At 40.7% G+C, this 22,436-nt stretch overlaps 1 protein-coding gene across 1 annotated transcript in view; it reads right to left on the reverse strand.

The window, feature by feature from the left end:
- Positions 1-22,436, reverse strand: part of EHBP1 (EH domain binding protein 1) — a gene marked incomplete at its 3' end in the record, with an annotated part of 75,531 nt that overhangs the window by 34,164 nt on the left and 18,931 nt on the right. The window contains exons 6-8 of the mRNA XM_010154270.1: positions 12,238-12,385; positions 5,174-5,287; positions 1,507-1,631 (exon numbers count right to left, since the gene is read on the reverse strand). Of these exons, the coding sequence (XP_010152572.1) occupies positions 1,507-1,631; positions 5,174-5,287; positions 12,238-12,385 (387 nt within the window). The remainder of the gene's footprint in view (positions 1-1,506; positions 1,632-5,173; positions 5,288-12,237; positions 12,386-22,436) is intronic.

Genomic DNA, 22,436 nt, shown 5'->3' on the forward strand with positions numbered 1-22,436 from the left:
GCTCCATGAGAACAGATGGACACCATATATTCCCTATAATGCTGATTTCCAACTCTTCTTTAGAAAGGCATACACAGAGATAAACTGTTAAGTTGCACCTTTTGAGGGAGTACCTTAAAAAAAAAAAATCAACTCCTCCACAGAAGCTTTATTATAAGGAGAAACACCGTTTTTGTCAGGTTAGGTGATTCCAAATCACCCTAAGAGGCAGCCCGTGTGCCATGTGTCAAATTAATTTTTAAAAAGTATAGCTCGTACCCCCTGGATGACTTTTCAGATGCACTAATCGAATGGTTATGATGCTGGTTAAATAAAAGGCTGTTTGCTGTTATTGGTACCATAATCATCTGGCAGCCCAAACCAGAGTCTTTACCAAAATAAACAAACATGACTAATTTTTTAGGCCTGGCAACATGCTAAAATATCAGCGTGATTAGTCAGTAAATCCCATTTTAAGAAACCTTTTTATGACTGGGGACTTCTGCCACTTTACAAATGTATTCCTCTAAGCCCACTAATTCAGTTAGCCTTTTCAATCCATTGTATTATTCTTGGGGCAGCTTCATTTTGCATTAAATCCACTGCAGAAAGCTAAATTGAACGCAAAAATCAGACTTGATCCAGGCTTCCTTTTGTTCAAAGATAGAGACCGAAAGTCCTCTGCTGCTGCCACACACTTTCATCACCAATTTATAGGAACCGACAGTGTAAGGGAAAAGCAATGAAAGTCATTGTTTTGGGACTTCAAAGCATCTCTGTATCTGGGGAAGGAAATCCTTTCAGTCAGCAGTGCTTTCCCCCAGTCTGCAGGTGGGTGAAAAGTTATACCCAACTGGAAGTGCCCCAGAGCCATAGGGATATTAATGACATAACAGGGAGTATTAAAAAAAAAACCCAACAAACCCCAACCCAAAAAAAAAAAAAGAACACAAGGGGTCTAATTAAGAAAAATAAATGGAAAATTGTTTGGTGTGCACTTCATGCTGAAGTGGTGAACGTTAGGAATAGGCAAAACGACCGCATATACTGCAGACTTGTGTCTATTTCTCTCAGAAGCACTTTTTGTCACGCCACCAAGTATCTACGCCTTTGAAGTGTGCCACAGCTCAATTTTAAGGGAGAAAAAACAGAGGGTCAGGCTTGGGAGAGAAGCAAATCACAGAGCCCAATCCTGCTCCTGTTAAAGTCAGGGAGAGTCTCGCTGCTGATTGTATCAGCAGCAGGAGGGAGCCCATGCTGTATTTCTGATTTAAGTGACAACCTGAGCAGTAAGAACGGAGAAATGCTTCGTATATCGCTCGCTGTTGTGCCAATGACAAGCATCAAGATCAAAAAAAAGGGAAGAAAAACCCAGTGCCTTGCAAACTATGCAGCTGCACTGCCATTCAGATTTTCTGCATTTTTTACTGTGAAGGGTTTGATAAGAAATCATTTTCCTCCTCGTGAAGTAGAAACACAAAATCAGGACACACAGCTACTGAGACAAAAGCATTAATCAAAACTTACCTTAATGTCTTGCTCCGAGCTATCAGTTACAGCTTTCTGAGCAGCACTGGAGAGTGAATTTGCCACCTGTGGCTGAGCTTCTAGGAGCTTCTTCAGCTTCAAATCCACCAACTTACTGTTTTGTTCTGCTAAATATGCAAATACCACATACAACAGAGTGAGATGCATTTAAATGCAGAGTCGCTACAACAATGTGGCAATTTAAAAGGTAGATTTTATTCACTTTGCTATCAAACTAAAAAAGTGAAAACTAGGAGGAAATTCTTTTGTCTTTCAATTCAGATTGGTGTTCATTTGTGTAATGTACATAGATGATGGCTGGGTTCTCTCAAAACAACATATATAGCACTCAGCTGAACAAGTAGACGTGCTTGAAGACAGTAGATGAAAAAAGACAGAAAGCAGACAACACTCACTGTAAGTTCCTCCCAACCTGTACGTACCTATACTTTGGTGTAAAAACACACTTAGAGAGTTATTTATTTTAAGATGACATGTAACTATTTATCATATATTCTCAGTACTGATAACCCCTCAAGTTTATGAACTACTAATTTATCCTAAGGCTCCTTGGCACAGCTCCTCAACATTAAAATTTCAGTATCAAAAGAGCTTTCTAGTAATATTTTATGATGATTTATAGAATACGTCGAAGCCGGGAGAGCCGTAAAAGGCTTCGTAACTGCACTGAAGGGACAGATTCAAAGTCTGCCAGAGCCCCAAATCTTTTTTCATCAGTTTGAGCGATTTGGATCACAGCCCAAAGAAGTAATAGTCAAGAATTTTACCTCCCAATAACGCTCATTCTGTATGTGACCACTGACTACATGAACCTGTAAACACAGCCACACACAGAGTTACCTACATATACACACATAGTAAGGATAAAGGTGTTAATAGCAAAAGGCAGCGCAGTTCTGCGGAGCTAACCCTGGGTAGGAAGGCAGAATAATGCTAGCATAGAAGCCCCCAGACGTACTCCATGTGCAGCACCACCCGAAAAATCACCCCTGAAATGGAGCAAATGCAGCATCGTATCAGAGAAACAACAGAGTTGTTGGGTCCAACAGAGTAAATAGCAGTTGCTGTGTTTTTCTATAGGCATAGCCTGAGTTTTGCACTGCGGGCTGGTAACTTCTAGCTGGTGTGGGAAGTGGAGCAACGACTGTTTTGCCGCAGAGCTCCTTCCAAGGTTTGGAGTGCTCCGATTCATCTTAGCCAAAGTATTTTTGGCATGATGGCAATCAAATGATGCCTGCCTCCAGAAGCAATGGTCCGGGGTGGGTTATGATGCAGGAGAGTTTCCCTTTCCTCTGGCACACCCAGTCAAGGTGCCCTTAATTGAGGCTCACATGTAAGTACATGCATTCTCATGGGTTTATATATAAACACCATGTAATAACTATGATAGAAGAGGTTCACATTTTATCAGATATATTCACAGCAGCTTATGATAGCAGTACTGAGAAATCAGACAGATGCAATATTTAAACCAACAACTGGCTGTAAAAATAATAAAAAAAAAGGTTTCTCTTCCTGAGAGAGACGGGGGGGACTAGGATTCAGCAGGGGACAAATTAATTAAGATGGTCATAAGGATCCCAAACATGAAACGATCCTTACTGTTTTGCACTTAGATGCTTCCAGGAGATTCAGCCTTTGTTAGAACCTGGTATGACTGAGCAGAATCCCACCAAAATCTGTGTACACTGATGTCTATCAGAGCATTAGACTGCTTTCTCTGTTACTGCCCATCCCCTTCCTTACTGGTTTGTCCCTCTGGCTACTGCGCAGATTGAACTGCAAAATGATGACCCAGGTTTTGTCCAGAATGTCCTCCCATGGTGAAGATGAAGTGCTGGCTAGTGGTTTTATATCTCTGAGAAGGTATTTCTCAAGAAAAAAGGCCCACAGAAATAAATGTTGGTAAGTCACTGGGGCTATGTGACATGAATATTCATTTACTGATTTTCTATTTCTCCTAAAATAAACCAGTATCTATTGGAAAATTGTTTCACACGGCTCTGCTCTAAATCAGCTTAATTCAAAAGGTAGAAACAGTAAGTATATTTTCTTACGTGTTTGGAAATCCTCAAATCAAAAATAGAAAGGACATGACTCAAATCTTTCACATTCAAAAAAGACTAGAAAGTGCTACATACACATCATCATTGCTTTAATTTACAAAAAGCAAACACTAAATGAAGTCTTTTGATTTAGTATATTATGGGCTACAAACTTGGGTCCAGTTGGCATGGGCAGAACCAAGTCAGAGGTTGCTGTCAGAAGTTTTTTCTTGTACTGCCTTTATCCCGATGCTATCCTGTGCTTGTCACACTTCTCCGGGCTCAAGCTTACTTGCAGGGAGGAGAAACGCGCTGGCAGAGAAGCACACCGTACTACAAAGAGGCTGTCAGCAATGCCCAGAGCTGCTGAGAATAGGCAGACTTTGTACAGAAAACAAACTCCTTCAGCAACTCTCTGTGAGCAGAGGAGCCCCTTACTGATGGACAGTGACCTTCGCCTCTGAAGATCTAATGTCTTTTTAAATAAGCATCTCCTTTGTAAGATGCTGACATATTTACAATCTAGGGAGGAAGCTGACTTGCGGTTTTGCTCAAATACAATTTTTGAAAGGGGAAATACCACTACTATGATTTATTATATTAAGAGAAGGCTCTGGGGAGACCTTATAGCACCTTCCAGCACCTGAAGGGGCTACAAGGAGGCTGTGGGGGACTTTTTACAAGGGCCTGTAGTGACAGGACAAGGGGTAACGGGGTTAAATTGAAAGTGGGGAGGTTTAGATTGGATATCAGGAAGAAGTTCTTCACGGAGAGGGGGGTGAGGTGCTGGCACAGGTTGCCCAGAGAAGCTGTGGATGCCCCATCCCTGGAAGTGTCCAAGGCCAGGCTGGATGAGGCTTGGAGCAACCTGGTCTAGTGGAGGGTGTCCCTGCCCATGGCAGGGGGGTTGGAACTGGATGGTCTTTAAGGCCCCTTCCAACCCAAACCAGTCTGTGATTCTGTGATTATTATGTGACCAGCATGTGCCAAGATTTCTACAAGAATATGAATGCTTTTAAAATGTGTTATTGAAAATCTATTACTTGAACCTTGTAAAGTAAATAGGACTAATTCTGTTGAAATTTATACCTCCATGTCCCCACTGGAGCAACAAGGTATAAATACAAGAGCTGGTCCTCAGGAAGGAACTGGAGGGATACGAAGCCTACGTGGAAAGAGAGACATGTTTGCTCCTCTTCACTAAGCATGTGGACCAGGATGTCGGTGCAGACAGTGGCAGCTCTACTCACCAAAGCAATTGCTCACTCCTCTTGCCTGCCTACATTGCTCTCCTGGGACAATCCAGGTAGGGTGATTTCAGGTGGCTCTGTTTTACAAATCTGGCCTGGGGTCTCCTTCCTCATCAAACGGCAAAAGACATTTAAATCTGCCATTGTTGGAAATAATGAGTTTATTGCAGATTTAAAATCTCAATTAAACATGAATGCAGAATACTCAGAAAAAATAAGCACTAGGGTTTAAAAGACCTGAAAAGGCACACAGGAATAAAGCTACGACAGAGAGAAGCAGCATATCAGTACTTACACGACGATGGAGTGTTAGTCATGCAAAATACACAAAATAGCCATTATTGAAATTACCCGTTGAATCAAAGTCATTTTCTAGGTTAGTAAGCTCATCTCCACCTCCAGTAACGGAGCATTCGGGAACCTCCTCGTTAGTATCTATCTTAATATTATCATCCTCATCCTCATCTGTAGGAACATACAGCATTAAGGTTAGTATTTTCTTATGTACATGCACCACATCACTAAAAAAAAAAGAAAATAAAAGAATGCTTTAGAGAACAAGCTGAGTTATGATAAATATGCAAATCATTAGATAAGTCTGGAATGAGATTTCACTCTGTCCACTCATGGATTTATCTTTCAACTGGTGCAATTCAATGTACACACAGGGGGCTCTGCTGGAAACTCCCGCTACAACAAAGGTAGAGAGAGCTTGGACTCAGCCGTGGCTGTTCTCTGAGCTGAATCTCTGGCTAACTCTGAAAAGCGCACGTGCTTTCCCTTAAAACCCAAGTAAAAAAAATTTCCCCTAGGAAATAATTTCCCCAGTTCTCTATAATGCAGAATGGGTGCCAAAGATGGCATAAAGCAAGGTCTGGCCAGCAGAAGGACCTGGGAGCTGTGGTCACTTGAGAAAGGCAGCAGCTCTGGATCCTACGTCCCCATCTTGGTGCGTCTCGCTGCTCCTGACTTTGCACAATGTGTCCCAGAGCAGTGATCGCTGCACCTTGCTTAGGTGTTAGAGTCTCTTACCACTTCTGACACAAGGAGGAAAACCACCACGGGAAATCACGCTTAGCAAGCGCTGACCTCAGGTGTAGCAAGAGTACACTCACAGACGGCTGCCTTAGTTCCCCACTTTGAATCAGCATTGTTTGTAAGCGACATATATTTTAAATAAAACAATAAATGTAATTATGCTTTACATTTTTATGGGATCTATCTACCAAGTTTCTCAGAGCAGCTTATGAATATCACTTGTAAATGAGCCCCATAATGTTTTATGAAGTAGACGTTTATTAGAGTTACAATCATGATGACGTAGGTAAATTATGGCACCGAAAGAGTAAGTAACCTGAGGAAGATCAAATAGCAAGTGCTGAATTGTGATGCAGATGCAGAAAAAAATCCTGAGTCACATTTTCAATACAAATATACAATGAAACTAAAGTCCATAAAAGCTAGATGGGTACTTTCAAAGCATGTAGTTGCACTGTATTTACTCACTTTTAAGTCCCATATCAAATGCTATCTACACTTGTTCAGACTTATACAAACATTTTTATCCTCTGCGTGTGTGTGTGTGTAAAAAGAACTAAAAGGACAAGGTTTGGAGAGTGTCTGGAGAAAGAAGACATGCATAGTAACTAAGGGAACTTTAAAGTCCTTCACAACAGGAAAAAAAATACAACTACAGGGCATTGGTACGTTCAAATGCCATATAAACAAAAGGGATCCTAAACATACTACCAAGTTGCCATAATCCTGAATACCAGAAGTTTGGATCAGGACTGGTGCTGATCACTCATCATCTGCTGTCTTAGAAATACCCCAAACCTCATCCCCTGACCCAGGCACTTCAGGCCCACGCTGCTGACACTGAGGACATACAGTTGTTTCTTTTCTTTACCTGTTTATCTCCACAGTCCCTATGATGCCCGTTTTAGGTGCCTGTTGACTTTTTTGTATGTCTGCTACTCTTTTCTAACCAGTTGCTCCCTTAATTCCTCTGTAATTCATCGATGTCTTTCACAGACCCCTGCTGACTCAGGGTAAGGCTTTTGCTGCAAGACAGGAGCAAGAAAGTCCCTGTCTCAGTGTCCTATTCAGCATCTATTGTGTGTATGATGCAGCAGCAGTTTGTGAAGTAGAACCCCACTGTTTCAGCTGACCACCAGAACTCCCCTGGGTCACTCTCCACTAATTCTCAACGGTCCCCAGAAGAACTGGCTTTCTTCCAAACTGCCCCAGCCAAACCAGGATCTGCGACCAGACCTGGGGCCTGACAGATCATCAGGTGTACAAGTGGGTGGGCAGAACACTCTGCAACATCCTTTCTGGATGGTTTTGTGATCTGGACGCTAGTTGTTTCAGGTAGCACAGAGGTAGGCGAAGGGTACAGTGTGATCATCATGAAGTAGAGAAAGGGATGGGGCAAAGGGCAAGCTGGAGAGAAAACAGAGAATGGTGAAGCAGCAACAGCAACAAGTTTTGAATTTTCTTCAATGTGTCTCTACTTTTTCTAACAAGGAGCTAGACTTTTCACAGGATTTTAAATCCCTCATGATGGTATCGGAGAAATTCAGTTGCACTCAGGCCACGGTAGTCTCAAACACATCCTGGAGCTCACAGCGGCACGCTGAAAGCACGACTGGGCTAACAGCAGCAAAGGGCCACGGACATTTGGAAGAGGTGGAAGACAGAGAAAGAGGGACACTGCCCCGGCAGAGGGAAACCAAAGCCATCTCCAGCCTAGAGGCAGGCAACGACTTTCCAAAGCACCCAGAGAAGTCAGCTCGCAAGGTCAGCCCACAGCTACCAGTCATCCAGGAGATGTATCAAAACAATCTGAACAAGATGACAAGATTTAAGACTGCTGCATACTAAGGGAATGCTTATATTAGATTATTTGATTTTCTTTAATTTAATATAGTGAGATGAGATCAGAGGCACTGTCTTTGACACCACCATTTGAGGCAACAAAAGAGATGGGAATGTCGAAGACACCAGTTCCTAGTGTCAGATAATAACCTGACCTAGTATTTAAATTTAAATTTGGCAGGCTTTGACTGAACATGATGATCTGGACATTTACCCTTTATTTAAAAAAAAAAAATCACAATTAAAAGTATTTATTTGAAGTAATTTTAGAAATTTTCAAATGTCTTTCAAAATCTACAGATTACTTGTTTTAAACCACTCTAGGTTTGGTGGGGTTTTTTTTTGTTTTGTTTTGTTTTGTTTTTTTTTCTGGACCAATGTTCTACTTTCTAGTCTATTAAAAGGAAAATGTGTTTAGGGAGCATGTTACAACAAGATTTTGCAATTATAAATGATAAAAGGAACAACATGACAAAGAGATAACAGATAACTTTTATGAAAAGAACAAATTACTAGTGTGAAAAGCTTAAAGCGCTTGGTCTAGAACCAGGGCAAGTATTTGGAAGAGTACTGAGTAACTGCTTCCTTGAAAAGAATGTAAATGTGGATCCTAGAAAGACAGCAAAACTTTACTGTGTTGTGAAGAAATGAACAAAATCGAAGATAAAGAATTAAGTCAACAACTAAACAGCACTGACCATTACCTACACAGCCTGGGCTGCAGTCTGGACCGAAGAGAATAAGAATCTTTTGGAAGCAAATGGAAATGCCAGAATATTGATGGAAAAAAGATCCAGAGACATTTTATAGCTCATACGTCTTACTAGTCAGATTAAGCTCAGGCTTATTTTTGGTTAAACTGATATTATCGACTTGGTTTAAGCTTGTCCACGTGTGAAGGAGTTGCAGCAGACTGCATCAATTTCTAGACGAATTTAAAAAGAAGCAATTTTCATAGAGAGGTAAAAACACTGATGGGGGTTGGATCACGTCACTGGGAGAAGCATATGTAAGCTGCCACTGGTGCTGCATGAACAGCACTTGTTCTTTAGGGAAGATACCTCCAGGGTTGTCTCTGGGAAATCCTTCAAGCTTGTGGATATTCAGATATTTAGTTTATTTACTTTCAGGTACAGAGTTCACTTCAAGGCTACAGGATGTGACAGGAGCATCTGAACACTAATAAAGGAAGCAAAGACAGGGAATGGAAAAAATGCAGAGTTGAAATACTGGTTCAGCGTACAACAAATCCGATGTCAGGACAAGAAAGTACAGCAGTAACTGCCAACAAACTCTGCATGTTAACGATATTAAACGGAGGAGTTACCACTGTTTTATGAGTTGGAGACTAAGCATGATGTGTAAGCCTGAGCTACCATGTACATCCCCTTCAAATCATTGCCTCAGAAGTACCATCTGCAATGTACCCTGAAAACCTCAATGTACCCTGAAAACCTCAATGTACCCTGAAAATCTTAAGCATACAAGTTCAATATAATGCCAGTTGGCTTTCTTTGGCAAATTTTTTTAACTGCAGTACACCTTTCCAGCTTTTGTCATTAATTCCAAAACTTTGAAAACTTTTTTTTTTTGTTGTATTACAATACTTTTGGATGCTGCTTCACCTGTTATTTCCTTCACTGCTCTTCTAGCATCTCTTTTCTGTGCTGTTCTTCTGTTTATTTATTCTCTTCTGCCCTCCCATTTTTGTCTATTTTGGGCATTTTTTTCACCAAAGCCTCTTCACACTGTGCTTGTTTTACCCTCTGTCCTCTCCATGGTTCCCTCCCTCTGCCCCCTACTCACCACCTCCAGATCTGAGCCACATCCTCACAAAGACATGGTCTCAAATAAAGGATGGAGATGTGCCAGAGAGTAAAGAACACACACACTACCCAAATCCCAAAACAGCAGACGGGTGTCCCACTGCACTGGGACAATGCCTAGGTAAGATGTCAATTCCTTTGTCCCGCCGCTGCTGGGAAAGGGAGGATATTTGGATCCCTATCTTGACACAGTCCCTGGACCCATCTCAAGGTATCTGCTTATCAGTCTGAAGCTAGTAGGACATCTAACAAATTTGAAGCTGCCATCCCAAACCTCCTGGCAGTTGGCAGGAAGAAGTATTTTCTGTCCCAGATACAAAACAACCCATGAAAAAGACTGGATTTCATAGAAAGCTTCAACTTGCCCCAGGCATTTGAGTTTTTCAGACAATGATTAAATAAAGCCTTTTAACAGAGAATGTAGCACCAGTGCACGAAACTCTTCATCAGCACACAGAAACACTGAAAGAGATCACATTAGTGAGAAAGAAGTTAGTTTTTAAAAACTTTAAAATACCAGAGCTGAAATGTCACTTTTTTCTGGAATAACTGAACTGAGAGAGAAGGAAATTATTTGGTACATTCCTCTTTTGGAAATGTAGCAATCAATGCAGGAGATTAATGGATAAGAGAGCTTGAAAGACATATTACTATAAGCTTGTCTTGGGTATTGTACAGGGAATGCAGGACTAGATACAGAAAAAACCACTACTAGGTGTGAATGCAGTCAGGGGCAGTATTCAGAATCCAGCTGTAATAAGGAGATTGTCTATTAAATCCTGTTTTCTGGTGGAAATCAAAAAATAAAAAGACTAAACCCAGAACTATTACTAATTTATGAAGATTTATGAAGTGTTGGTGCCATTTTACAGAATTACTCCATTTTAGAAGAACAAATTTTCTGAGTGGAGATCTAGTGTGGCACTTGACACCACCAGCAGTGTGGTGGAAGTATGTGTAAGATGTGCCACAAGGAAAGCTTTTTGAGAATGAGTAAGTCGCAGGAAGTGCTATGAAATGCCTATTGACATGAAAAGAGCAGAGAGGAATAAAAGGAGACAGGGAATGAAAACTGGAAGTCCAAGATGAGTTCAAATAGCTTGGCCAAACTACCGTATGAATGAAGAAAAATCAAGGTAGGAAATATAAACCAAGGAGATAAAGCACATACAAAAGTAGAAAGCAGTGAAATTGTTATATTGGATAAAACCCAACAGATATAGTGGTGATAACTTTATAAACAAGTTGTCATCAGTACCGATACTGTCTCCTCCGCTAATAACACTGAAACTCTGAGTGCGTATGTAATCTATATACAGAAACCTTTTCGGTTCTGTTAACATATATGCACAGTTCCCTCTGAGACTGTTAATAAACTGAACGAAGGGCAGGAAGAAAGGGGAAAATATGAACAGGGAAGGCCACGTCCCAGAAAGCAGTATACTGGGGTATTTAGCAACACTACAGGTAAGTCACGGTGACAAAACAAGGTAACTACTATCTAGCTGAGCACTGTGGATATACACAAAAGGTGTACCTTTCTTGGAGGCGAGAGATGGCAGGAACAGTCATGTATAGGCACAATAAAACAGTGAGGAGGAAGAAATTAAATAACTTAGGCTGGGGAGTCAAAAATTATGAAGAAGGATGAACAACACCAGAGTCTACTTAATACACAAGTACTGTGCCATCTTGCTCAGCTTGCTCCTTGTCCATCAAGGATGGACTTTCCCTATCTACCACCAGAAGATTTACGTTGGCAGTCTTGGTTTTTCTGGGGAAAAAGAGGAAAACTGAAGACTACACCTAAAGGATCCCAGTACAACTAACTCTCTTTGGTGTTAAATGGAACAGAAGTGTAGGGTTTAGGGTGCAATACGACTATCTTTAAATATATATGCATATAAAATACATGTGGTAGAGAAGAAAAAAAACCCGTTGTTGTTGAATCTACATGAATTATGAATGCAAAGCTGGATTTTCCTGGCATTTGGCTCACAGTTGTGTTAGTATGAGAAACACAATTTCCCCTTAGAGTATGTAGAAGACACTAAAAACGCAAGAAGCCTGTACTGAAACGTGTGCTCAGCACCCATTTGAGTTTGAGTGACACTACATTACCCCAGCTCATAGAACTGGCAGGTGTATGAATTTTAATGACATTTCAAAGTCAGTTTAATAACATTATAGCAATATTAAAGCTCAAAACCTGTAAAGGTATGTCAAAAGACTGCCATTTAAAATCAAAAGGTTGTTGCCCCCACCTCCCATGGGCCGACTTTAAAATTCTCTTCCTGAGCAGTGTTTTGAACACATTTAATACAAAATAAAGTATCTTAAGTATTTCTAATGCTGTTTTCCCCCCAAATTATGCCCACGCTCCTATAAAAAATACACATCGCAAAGATTTTAACCAACAATCATAAAATTCTAAAACACCCCGGGTAATGACAAATCTGTAAATAATGGCCCAATACGAGCTACTTGCTCACATCACATCTTTTTCTTTCAATCACATATATGCTGCTCTTTTAAGTGCTGGAAATTAAGTGACACAACGCTGATTTAGGGAACTTATCAACAGCCAGGTCTTTTGATACAGGCACCTGATGAACAACAGCGTTTTGAAGTGTGAATAAAAGTGATACCCAAAAAGGTCTCTGGTTTCTAGGTTGCCATAGGAATAAGATACAAGGTTCCCCAGCTCACCTCCAGATGCCTTTGACCTTTCTTTCAACTTTTCTGCAGCCATTTCACTGTAGCTAGGAAGTTCTGACATCTTCACTCCAGATCGAGCTTCTGCTATTAGCTGACGAGCTCTCTCTCTCAGCTGCCGACGCCGCTCTTCATCTTGCTGCTAAGATATATTGAACAGTTGCCAAGTCAGTAATTGACAGAAATGCAATTTCATTCTCAATCTGATCATCATGATAGTAACTGGTTTACAGCATGGTGCTTGGCCCACATTATAAATAGGATGCTCGGTATCAGTTGGGTGTCACACCACAGTTTTTAAAAGACATGAATGCTTTTTTTAAAGCATTCCCCAAATTATTAATGCATCAGAAGCCTCATTATTTTCAATTTAAAGCATGTATAAATTATAATCCATCAAAACACCTTTATGAAAATCCTCAGTGTAACAACTACAGAAAGTTTTACCGTGGCTATAAAAATGTTTTTACTAAATTGAATTACTTGTTTGAGTAATATTGTCTCATAGAACCGAAACGCGAAGCCAGATGCTGCTTTTGGTTACTCCCATCACCAAGCTGACTTCAAAGTGCAAAGTGACATTGAATCTGAGGCATGGAAAGGAATCTGATCCTTCAATGGATACACCTTTTTTTAAGAAATATAAACTAATGAAAATTAATAAAGAACAATAGGTGCCAAGGCAGAAAAGACTTTGCATGGCTTTAAACCAGCCTATTAGTGGGGCTTCGGTCAGTCATATAAGAGATCATATTGGAACCACCCCAGATAGCGCTGTCCCACTAAAGCTCGTAACTATCTCAGAAGCATGACAATATTTCAGTTACATAAATGAGCAAAGTCCTACATCACAATATTTTGGAAAAGACTATTCCACCATACTTCAAACAAATAAACAAACAAAAAACAACAACAAAAACAAACCAAAAGATGTATTTAAACATACCTATAAGAATCCACAAGGGAATTCAATCATAAGGCAAATAATTTTAGTTCTCACCTTAAAAATACAATTTTTTCAAAGTTAGGACTGTTTTCCCCCTCCCCTCAATATCAGAAATGCTCCTAAGTGCAACAAAGCCAGTGTTTGGCTTTAAAGTCAAACCTGCCAATAAATCTGTATTATTGACATGATGACCAGGATAAACCCAAGTATAGGCAGCTGACCTGAACTAAGTGGAATATAACAAAGTGCCTGATTTTGGAGAGACCTCCTGGCAGCCTTCCCACCAGCCCAGAAACTGAGCATCCAACACCTGCAGATGCTGGTGAGCTAAATGCTATTTAGCTTAAGCAATCATTAATAAAACAAGCGAAAAATACTAATTAGGTACATTTTATCCATTTCCATGTAAATTGTTTGTTTGTAGCTATTTACTCAGCATTGTTCTCAGCACAATAGAAAAAATGCAAATGACTGAATCAGAATGCAGCCCTAATGGGACTTTTCTGTTTATAACCATTAGCCCAGAGGTGTGCTGTAATTCAATCCTCAAGCAGCAAGATTTAGCCTCATTAACAGCTTGCATGGGCAGGTTACAACTCATAAAACCCTACAGTAAACAAAGTATATGGACACAGCACAGTATCTTGTCTCTGAGTGACAGAACCCTGATTCCCCTATCAGATTGCCTCGATTTGCTTTTCTCCTAATGTCCTTTCCCTGGAAAGACAATTCTGCCTGGGCCCTGCAAGGCAGCGGGATGGCTGTGTTTGCTTTCTCACCCTTTAACTTCCCAGAAGGCACAGACCCAGCGGTTCTATCAAAAAACTTATTTGGCGAAGCACACGTTAGAAAGACAACTGGAAAGCTTCCCCCTCCCTGCTCCTACCGCACTACGACGGATCAATTTAATGTAGTTTCTAGCCAGCCAACTGACACATCTACTGATTTTATTTTGACCTGTGGTATTTGGTAACGTTAATTACACTGAATTTTACATGAAATAAAACGGCTCAAATATTTTCTGCTTGCAATTCCGGGGATATAGGAACTTGTGGTTTTGACTTAAATGACTTTTTAGAAGGAATGCGCAAAATTTATATTAAGATCCACACATGGTTTAACGTCAAACAATTTAATCTACCATAGCACGTGCAGCGTTTAATAAAGCCAGTTAGGTGTTTGCGACAAAAATGTCCCGAATCGAGCAGGCCGCTCCGCTCCTCTCCTTTTCTCCCTCCTCCCAAAAGAGAACTTGTATCCTGAATTATGAGCATAGTCATTAACGTCCCGGGAATCTCGAAGCAAACACGGATCACTGTGGCTTGTGTTTGTGCTGATTAAGCCAATCATCACCAGCCGATGAGAGAAAAGCCAGCCTGGTCCTTGCTTAAATTCAATTCAGGTATTTGAAACTCTCGCAGAGGAAGGGCTGGTGGAAGGAGCAATGAAAACGAGAGCAGAAAAAGTGGGCAGATTAAGTTTGGAGGTGCAGAACAATTATTACAGAGCAAAGCAATCCCCTAGATTTTGGAAAGGAAAGCGCTCAGGAGGAGTACAGAGGCATGAACGTAGGTACTGAAAAAGGAGAGGCGAAGATAAGCTCTGCACCACGAAAGGACCGTGCAAACACACACACACAGATTTTTTTCCCTGCACAGTCGAAAACAGTAAAATCTTTCACCCTCTGGCACGAACCTGACGTGCCAAAGAGACATTAAAGTTCTTTTCTGTTATTTTCCCCCAGTCACTTGCAATGGTCTAAAGATCCGCCATGCAGATGCACAGTGAGGAAAAACTCCACCGTTTAAGGACAAACTCTTCAGGAATAAGTAATGTAATTCCTTGTTTCCCTCCTATAAAAATGTATTGGTATGCAATTTTTATATTTCACAGTTCACCGACATCTCTGCAAGCTTTCTTCCACTGCTTCAATGGTGCTACTTTTAATTTTATCCTCCTTAGTCCTAGTAATTAAAGTGATCAGCAGTGGCATCCCAACGGCTTTGACACAGCTACAACCCCCTAGCAGACTTCGGCTTTTAAGGGGAAGGGTAAGAAAAAAAAGGCCGGGAGTTTCATTTCACTGGAACAAGAAAATCAGGCTTCTCCAATCCTCAACTTTATCCAATTGTTCTTTCAGCAGCCTTTGGATCTTAAGAAACAAATAAAAATGGCTGCCATTAGGGGGTCGTTTTTGTACTCGCCGCAGACGGCAATGACTGACATTACTTTGGCTAAAAATGATGCCGTGGATTTGGGAAGGTGAATTCAAATGTGAAACGCTGGCAGGGCAGTTTGGGAGATCATTACCTAGGCAGCGTTGTTGCTGGGCAGCGGCAGAAGCTGAGAGCTGACCGACTCCGTAAAATATTAAGAGCAGCGGAGTCTTGTAGGGGAAAAAAAAAAATCCCCCAACCACTCCCATCTCCTTAAATCGCTAAAAATTCTGCAAGCTTCTCATATTTAAAAAAAAAAAAAAAGCCACAACCATAAAAAAACCCCAAAACAAAACAAAAAAACCCCAACCGAAACGAAATAAAACCCCAAACAACCACTGCTAGGGATATTCAGTCTTCCTTTGGCAGAATTTTGGGAGGATCCAAACTGAGTTTACACCAGAAATCTGATGACATATTATCCTATTCCTATTAAAAACCCCATAATCCCCGTGAGCTGCATTCATTTGATGTTTAAACAGGAAATTCTTTACCCAGTCCATAGACTGGGGATGGGAGGGGTGTGTGTGTGTGGAAATGGTAAATTAGGGATACTCCACAGCAACAAAATTAAGCCCGTACCTATGAGGGGGAGTGATTCTCGTAGCTGTAGGATTCAGTATTGTCTGGGGTCTGCCCTGCGTACACGGTACACCTAACAGAAAAAAACTTGACTGCCACCTCTTTCATCATTAGACAGGAAGAACGGCTCTGTTATTAGCCATTCAGAAAGAAAAAGACTTGTGTGCTTGTCCAGAGGCAAGGATTACCAAAATGTACCTATTCAGTTAGCAGAGAAGAGAGAATAAAAAAATAATAATAAAAAAAAATTACATGAGCTTTAAAGGTTTGGGCAGGCTGGATTTTACTGTGACCTTGATCAGCTCTTGTTTTAGTAAATAGGATTTGGGATGAAACATTAAAACTGTTTAGCAGATCTTTTCAAACCATTTCAAACTTTTCTTACGTTGGTTTATAATATAACCAGACATGCTTGTAAATGGCCACACCTGCTCATTTCTCTGGGGATGGCGTGATCTCTGCCTTTGCTAACAAAGAAAGGACAGGAGAAAAAAAAAAAATCAGCCTTTCTTGTTGCAAAACAGAGTGGAAAGTCAAAATCTTTCTCAAGTTTGTCCCATCTGGTCAGATTAAATCTTTGATCACCCTGGGGACCACATTTGTGTTTAGTCTCTACTACCGCTTCAGAAACAGCTCAAAATACACAGGTAGTGAGAAAAATATGAATTGCTGAGTGGGGAACACTTGACAAACAAAAGTGCATCGCCTTTGGATTTCCATGGCTAGTCAGATCATAGGAAGTGATCAGCAAAGAAAGACATAAACATCTCCCATATTTTCGGCCTCCTGCCTGGTGTCGACATCAGTGACCTTACTGCCAACAAACTGTTTGGAGCTTGGAAATATTTTTTCATGAATATATATCAGAAAAAGTATCAAATCACTTGTCACAAAGAAGCAGCTATTGGCTTACAATCTATGGCACTGATGGACTAATGAGACCAGACAGAATAAGAACAGAAGTAGCCCAACGTCCAAAACCGGAAGAATCGCAAATGATATCTTAACAAATATCTATTTCCTTTAAGAAAAAAAAAGCCCCCCAAATTCACAATAAAGTGGGGTTGTGCATTTGTAAAGTGGAAAACAGCTCCTTAAATCTAGGAGGTATTTTTAAAGATATGTTAGCCAGCAATTTTTTAATTCTATTTCTTTTTCTTAATACAATCTATGTTGTTCCGGAAAACCCACAATTCACTCAGTACAGTGTTTCTGGTGTGAAGAATGTTGGCTGTAGAAAAACAATCCATTGATAGTTTAATTCCTCGTGTCATTGTGAAAATTCAGAAACTCTTAGTTTACTGAATGAAAAAAAACAAAATTGAAGAAGGAATGGCTGACTAAGTAAGTATCACCTTGTGCTACATCCAAGGCCTCTTGCTGGTTGTCTGGCTGCTCTTTTGTAGGCAAAAAGGAGCTGAACGCTCTCTGGCTCCTTAGATCTGGCCCAACAAATGCACTGCCAGTCATGCGCATGGATCCAGCTTAAAACCCAGTGTGAGCCTAAAAGAAGCTAGTCAAACTGGCACCTACTCATGCAGAAGGAGATAGATTTGTCATGACAGGCTGATTATTCAATGTAAAGAAACAGTTTAGCTTTTCTAATCTGGTACACATACATCTTTCTCAGAGAAAAAGGTAAAAGGTCTAACAGTTCAAGTATTTAAAGTAAAGAAACCAACAAAAAAATTGTAACGTCAAAGTGAACCATAGGTATTTGTGCTAAAGCATTCTGCAAATCAGCACTGCCGTTCTATTCAGATAAATAAGATTTAACCCGTTTAACCCTTTAGGAGCTGCACGTCGCGACGATCAAGGCGAGGATTTCTATTTCATACCGCACTGGGCTCTACAGCAAGTTTTAAGGACAGGCTGAAATATCTGGTTTCAAATACACTTTCTGTTTTCCTCCTCGTCTGCCCGCACCGATACTAAGAGCGAGGCACTCTCCCAGCGAACAACGTGAGGGGCAGCCTTGCCTACCAACGGGGCTCCCCAAGAAAGATGATTGAGAAAGTCAATCTAAACCAAGAGCAGTGACAAAGCCCTCCGCTAACTTCTTCCCTGGAATTTTCTCTGCTTAGGCAAGTCGGTGCTCTCCCTCATCGGGGAAGTATAATTAAGGACAACAATCACCTAAGGCGTCAGGATGCAGGAGCTTGTTACGCCTGTCACCACGACTGTCAACGCTATTGGCATGACCCACAAACAGCATTTCGAGCGTGCAGGCCGAGAAATATTCCAAAATAGTGTCCTCATCCAGACGTGGCATGACATCCCACCTGGTATTAATACTGTAAAGATGGTATTTTCTGTGCCTTTCTACAGCCAAGTTACAGACAGGACTTAAAGAAGCTGCTTACTCATTGTAGGAGTCAACATTTGTCAAGCTCCACTTAAGGGATTTTCTCTTGTGTAAACTTGACTTTATAATTAAATAAAAAAAAAAAAGAGTGGCATTATGAAACAAAGGCTTTTGGCAAGTGTATGGGATGTGTAAGCTGGAGAGGAGCACCTTTCAGGCTGCCATCCTGGGAAGCTTCCTTCTCGGGCGGGCAACCCCGTGCAAAGGGAGGAGGATGTGCCCTCCTGAGGAATGCTCCCAGTTGACTCCCAGCCGAACAAAGCGGAGCAGGCTGTCTCTGAAAGTTGCTTCCCCCCCTCTACCTTCTCTCAATTTTTCGTGGCGGGATCGCAGTCCGCTTGCATGTGATCAGAATAGGTAGAACAAGTGCAAACACTGTGCCTCCCTGGATCTTATTTTGCTGAGGTTTTTTTTTGACAATGTCCTGCAAACTGCTGGCAGCTTGTTTTTAATGGAAAATACCAATCGCCTAGGATCTATACCTAGGCTTTTGCCAATAATGAGAAAACTTCACCTTCTGTCCCCAGCAATTCTTAGGAAATCTTTTGCTGTTATTCCTACAAATCCAATTACAGATTGTTGAGTAGCTAGTGGAGTAAGCTTATTGAGGAGTGTCACATCACTAAGTCGTGCGTATGTGTTTCAGTTTGTAATGTGGTCTGAGCCGCTGTAGAGGTGTCAACTTAAAATGCAAGTAAGTAGCAGAACAGGGCTAATCCCAGCCACTACTCCCCTGCAGCCAAATTGTAGCGCAATGAATGACAGTGGAAATGCAAAGATGCCACTGTGCTTATCACACACAGCCAGATGGTGGACCTGGATCAATGCACACATGCCACGATCAATGCATTTGATAAAGAATTAAGAAGAAAACTGTACATGTTATCAAAGAACTTGTACATGGCATAATTATGATTCTGCATGTGCTTACTGATGATATTGGAGACTCAGAGGCAGGTGATAATGAAACTGATAGGAAGAAATAGCTTAAAGGCTACAGCATATGGCCTCAGCACTAAGAAATCTTGTCAAATAGTTCAGAAAGCTTTTTTAACTGTTATTACAGGCTGCTCATAGTGCAAGCTGGTGGCAACGTTTTAATTTTTTTCTTAAAACCTGAAATGTCAAAAAGTTGCAAAAGCTGTACTTTTCAGAATGGTTCAGAAAATAATTAAGATGCCATTGTGTTTTAAACATGGCAAATAAAACTACAGGTGGAGAGAGCTTTCGCAATTTTTGGGGGGGTGGGGGGTGTGGTTGGGCATTTTTTTTAATAGATACCATTCTGCCTTCCCTGAATAAATGTATTTAGACTTTAAGAGGGCTTGTGGCGGTTTAAGGAACGCGTCTGGGTAGCAATTTGCATTCAGCACGCCAATTTCTACAGATACAGTTTCGATATTATTTCTCATCAAATGTAGAGTTTTTTTCCCTATTACTATTCGTAATCTGTCAGCTGCATTACAGCCACCTTGGATGTGAAAGAAGGTAATTAAAAATCTGCGTAAAATAAAGTCTAAAGTAATAAAAAAAAGCATATACATTTATAACGTATAAAAGGTACCTAAAATACAAATTCTCATGCTCCAGTTGATAGATGAGCTGTCTAATCAACGCCTGGACGTAACTTAAGTGCTCTCATTAGTGTGAAGACCTTCAGGCTAAATAAGACTAAATCCCTTAAAAATTGCTTCTGCAATAGAAAAATCCCCCTTACCATTTTCCTCTGCCTAAATCATATCAATTAAAAAGAGAGAGAGGGAGGGAGGGGGAGAGGGAGGTATTTTCACATGACTTTGTTTTAACTGACACTCAAAAAAACTATCTTCTGAATCCAATTTAAAATGTTTCAGCAAAAAAGTTCATTAGCAATCAAAGAAACAAAGAAAATCATGCTGAGTTCAGTTTCTCTTTCACTCTAAACCTAGATCTTAAATCAGCACTAAGGCGCACAACACCCACCAAATCCCTTACCTTAACTCTTTTTTTTTTTTAAACTCCAAATATTTAATCAACATTGCAGTTTTACATTAAATTACAAAATTTATCCTCCAGAAGAGTGAAGCTCTTTTTTTTTTTTTATTTGCAGCAGGGAGGAGGGAACCCCCCCGCCATCCCCCAAATTTCAATTTGTCCTGACAAACCATTGGGTATTAAATTCTAAAGGCACGCAGAGTGCATAAAGAACTGATGGCTTGATTAGCTCTTGTGGTGCAATTGAAGGAGCTGTCTCTCTCCCCGCTTCTCCATTTTGAGAAACACTTTGATCTCCGTTCAAGTCAATTCATGAACATCAACTGACAAGACTGCATGAAACACCCCAATGGTTAGGCCCAAACTCGTAGCAAACTATTTGGTTTCATTAAGGCTTCAGGAGAAGTGACCAGTGACAGTCCTTTCATTCAGAAGCCAACAGGCAAGTGACTAAACTTTAATGTGCACAATGTACTGCTGAAGGCCGCTACACCTATAGTCAGTCACTCAAGTATGAATGCCTTTACCTACTATTTTGTGACATGTGAACTACTAAGTGCAGCTGCAGTCTCATTAATGCATCTGCCCAGATTTCTTTGCGGGACTAAAGAGATGATTCGCAGTGTTTCTGGTGGGAGAAATGACTGTATCTTCAAAGGAAGGTGGAACAGCAGGTGCTACGGAAAAAGACAGCGATCAAAAAAAAAGAACGCATTTTTAAACACATTCATTTCCTAAACATTTGCACGGACACGGCAGAAATATTATCCGTTCTGGCTGAAACCATAAGAGAACTTGAATCACTTCACCTGCAAAACGCAGAGTATTTGGGCCAGTTTCGAGCTTTGCTACAGTGAACTATTTACGCATCACTTTTCCCCTTTTTGAGTTGCCCTCTCCAAAGAGTCCCACTTCAAAGAGTTCATTTTTGCACCAGCTCCTGTCAATGCAGGTCAGAAACACTAAAGTGGAAAGTGGCTGCAGTGCCGTGGCACAAAGAGTCTCTGCGGCTGAAATCAAACAAAGCCCAATTAAACTAATCATAACGTCCCAGTGAACACAAGGAAGCTCACCTGGTATTTCTGGACTTCTTGTGTTGAATTCCCAACTCTACTCGGTACTTGGTACTATAATTACCCTGACCAAAATACTGTGAAATTACTGCTCTGATCTGCTAATGGCTGCAAAAAATCAAGCCGTTGTGGTTTCATGCCAAGGGGCTGTAGCAAGGTGGCGCAATGCTTTATGACAGAGACGACAACTTCTAAAAACTCAAAAGGGAAAATTAACGGGATGTGGTTTATGTTGCCAAGGACTGTTCATTAATTACCAATTTAATCACTGCTGGAGGCATGACATTACAAAAATCTGGCTGAAAGTTCTAATAGATTATGAAGACCACCTAAGAAGAGTGACCAAGAAATGTACAAAACAATTAATACTGTTTCACTGCTATCAAAGACACTCAGATTATTTTACATCAAGTGAAGCAAAAGAATTAGTAGCTTCACAGTGCCACCACTAGGAACTGTAAATACAATGGCACACAATTAGTAATGCACATGTGACTTTTCGTTCAAGGCATATATCCTTGGGAAAGCCAGAACACGATAAGGAGAACAAAAGAAAAAATTTTAAATGAAATGAATAAAGATTTTAACTCTACCCTTGTACATGCTGAGCAATAACAAAATAGGCAATGCAAAATGCAGTTCTAAGGAACGGCGATATCATCCTGGGATTCACAACAGCGTGTACTGAACATCCACACAAAAACCATCCACAGTTATTAGCAGCGATAGAAAAAGAGCATTCCCGATGCTAAGAAACCTGGGTCTCACTTTGTACACAAAGGGAGAGCTCTGAAACACTGAGACACTTGGGTTTGTTTTTTTTTTCTTTGCTAATATTTCCTGAAGGGAGAGAAGATGCTAAAATTTTTGACCCGATGGTGTTCAGACGATCTTAAAATTCAGTTGATAAATTGGCAGCCTATTTTGTGTGAGCGTGCAAATTAACGTTCTGTCTGCACGCTATGCAGCACCTTGACTTTACATCCACGTAATAAAGCACCACGTATTTATGCATATAGGCTGGGTGCTTAAGCGGT

This window comes from Eurypyga helias, unplaced genomic scaffold (genome assembly GCF_000690775.1).
Source record: "Eurypyga helias isolate BGI_N326 unplaced genomic scaffold, ASM69077v1 scaffold216, whole genome shotgun sequence".
Taxonomy (NCBI): Eukaryota; Metazoa; Chordata; class Aves; order Eurypygiformes; family Eurypygidae; genus Eurypyga; species Eurypyga helias.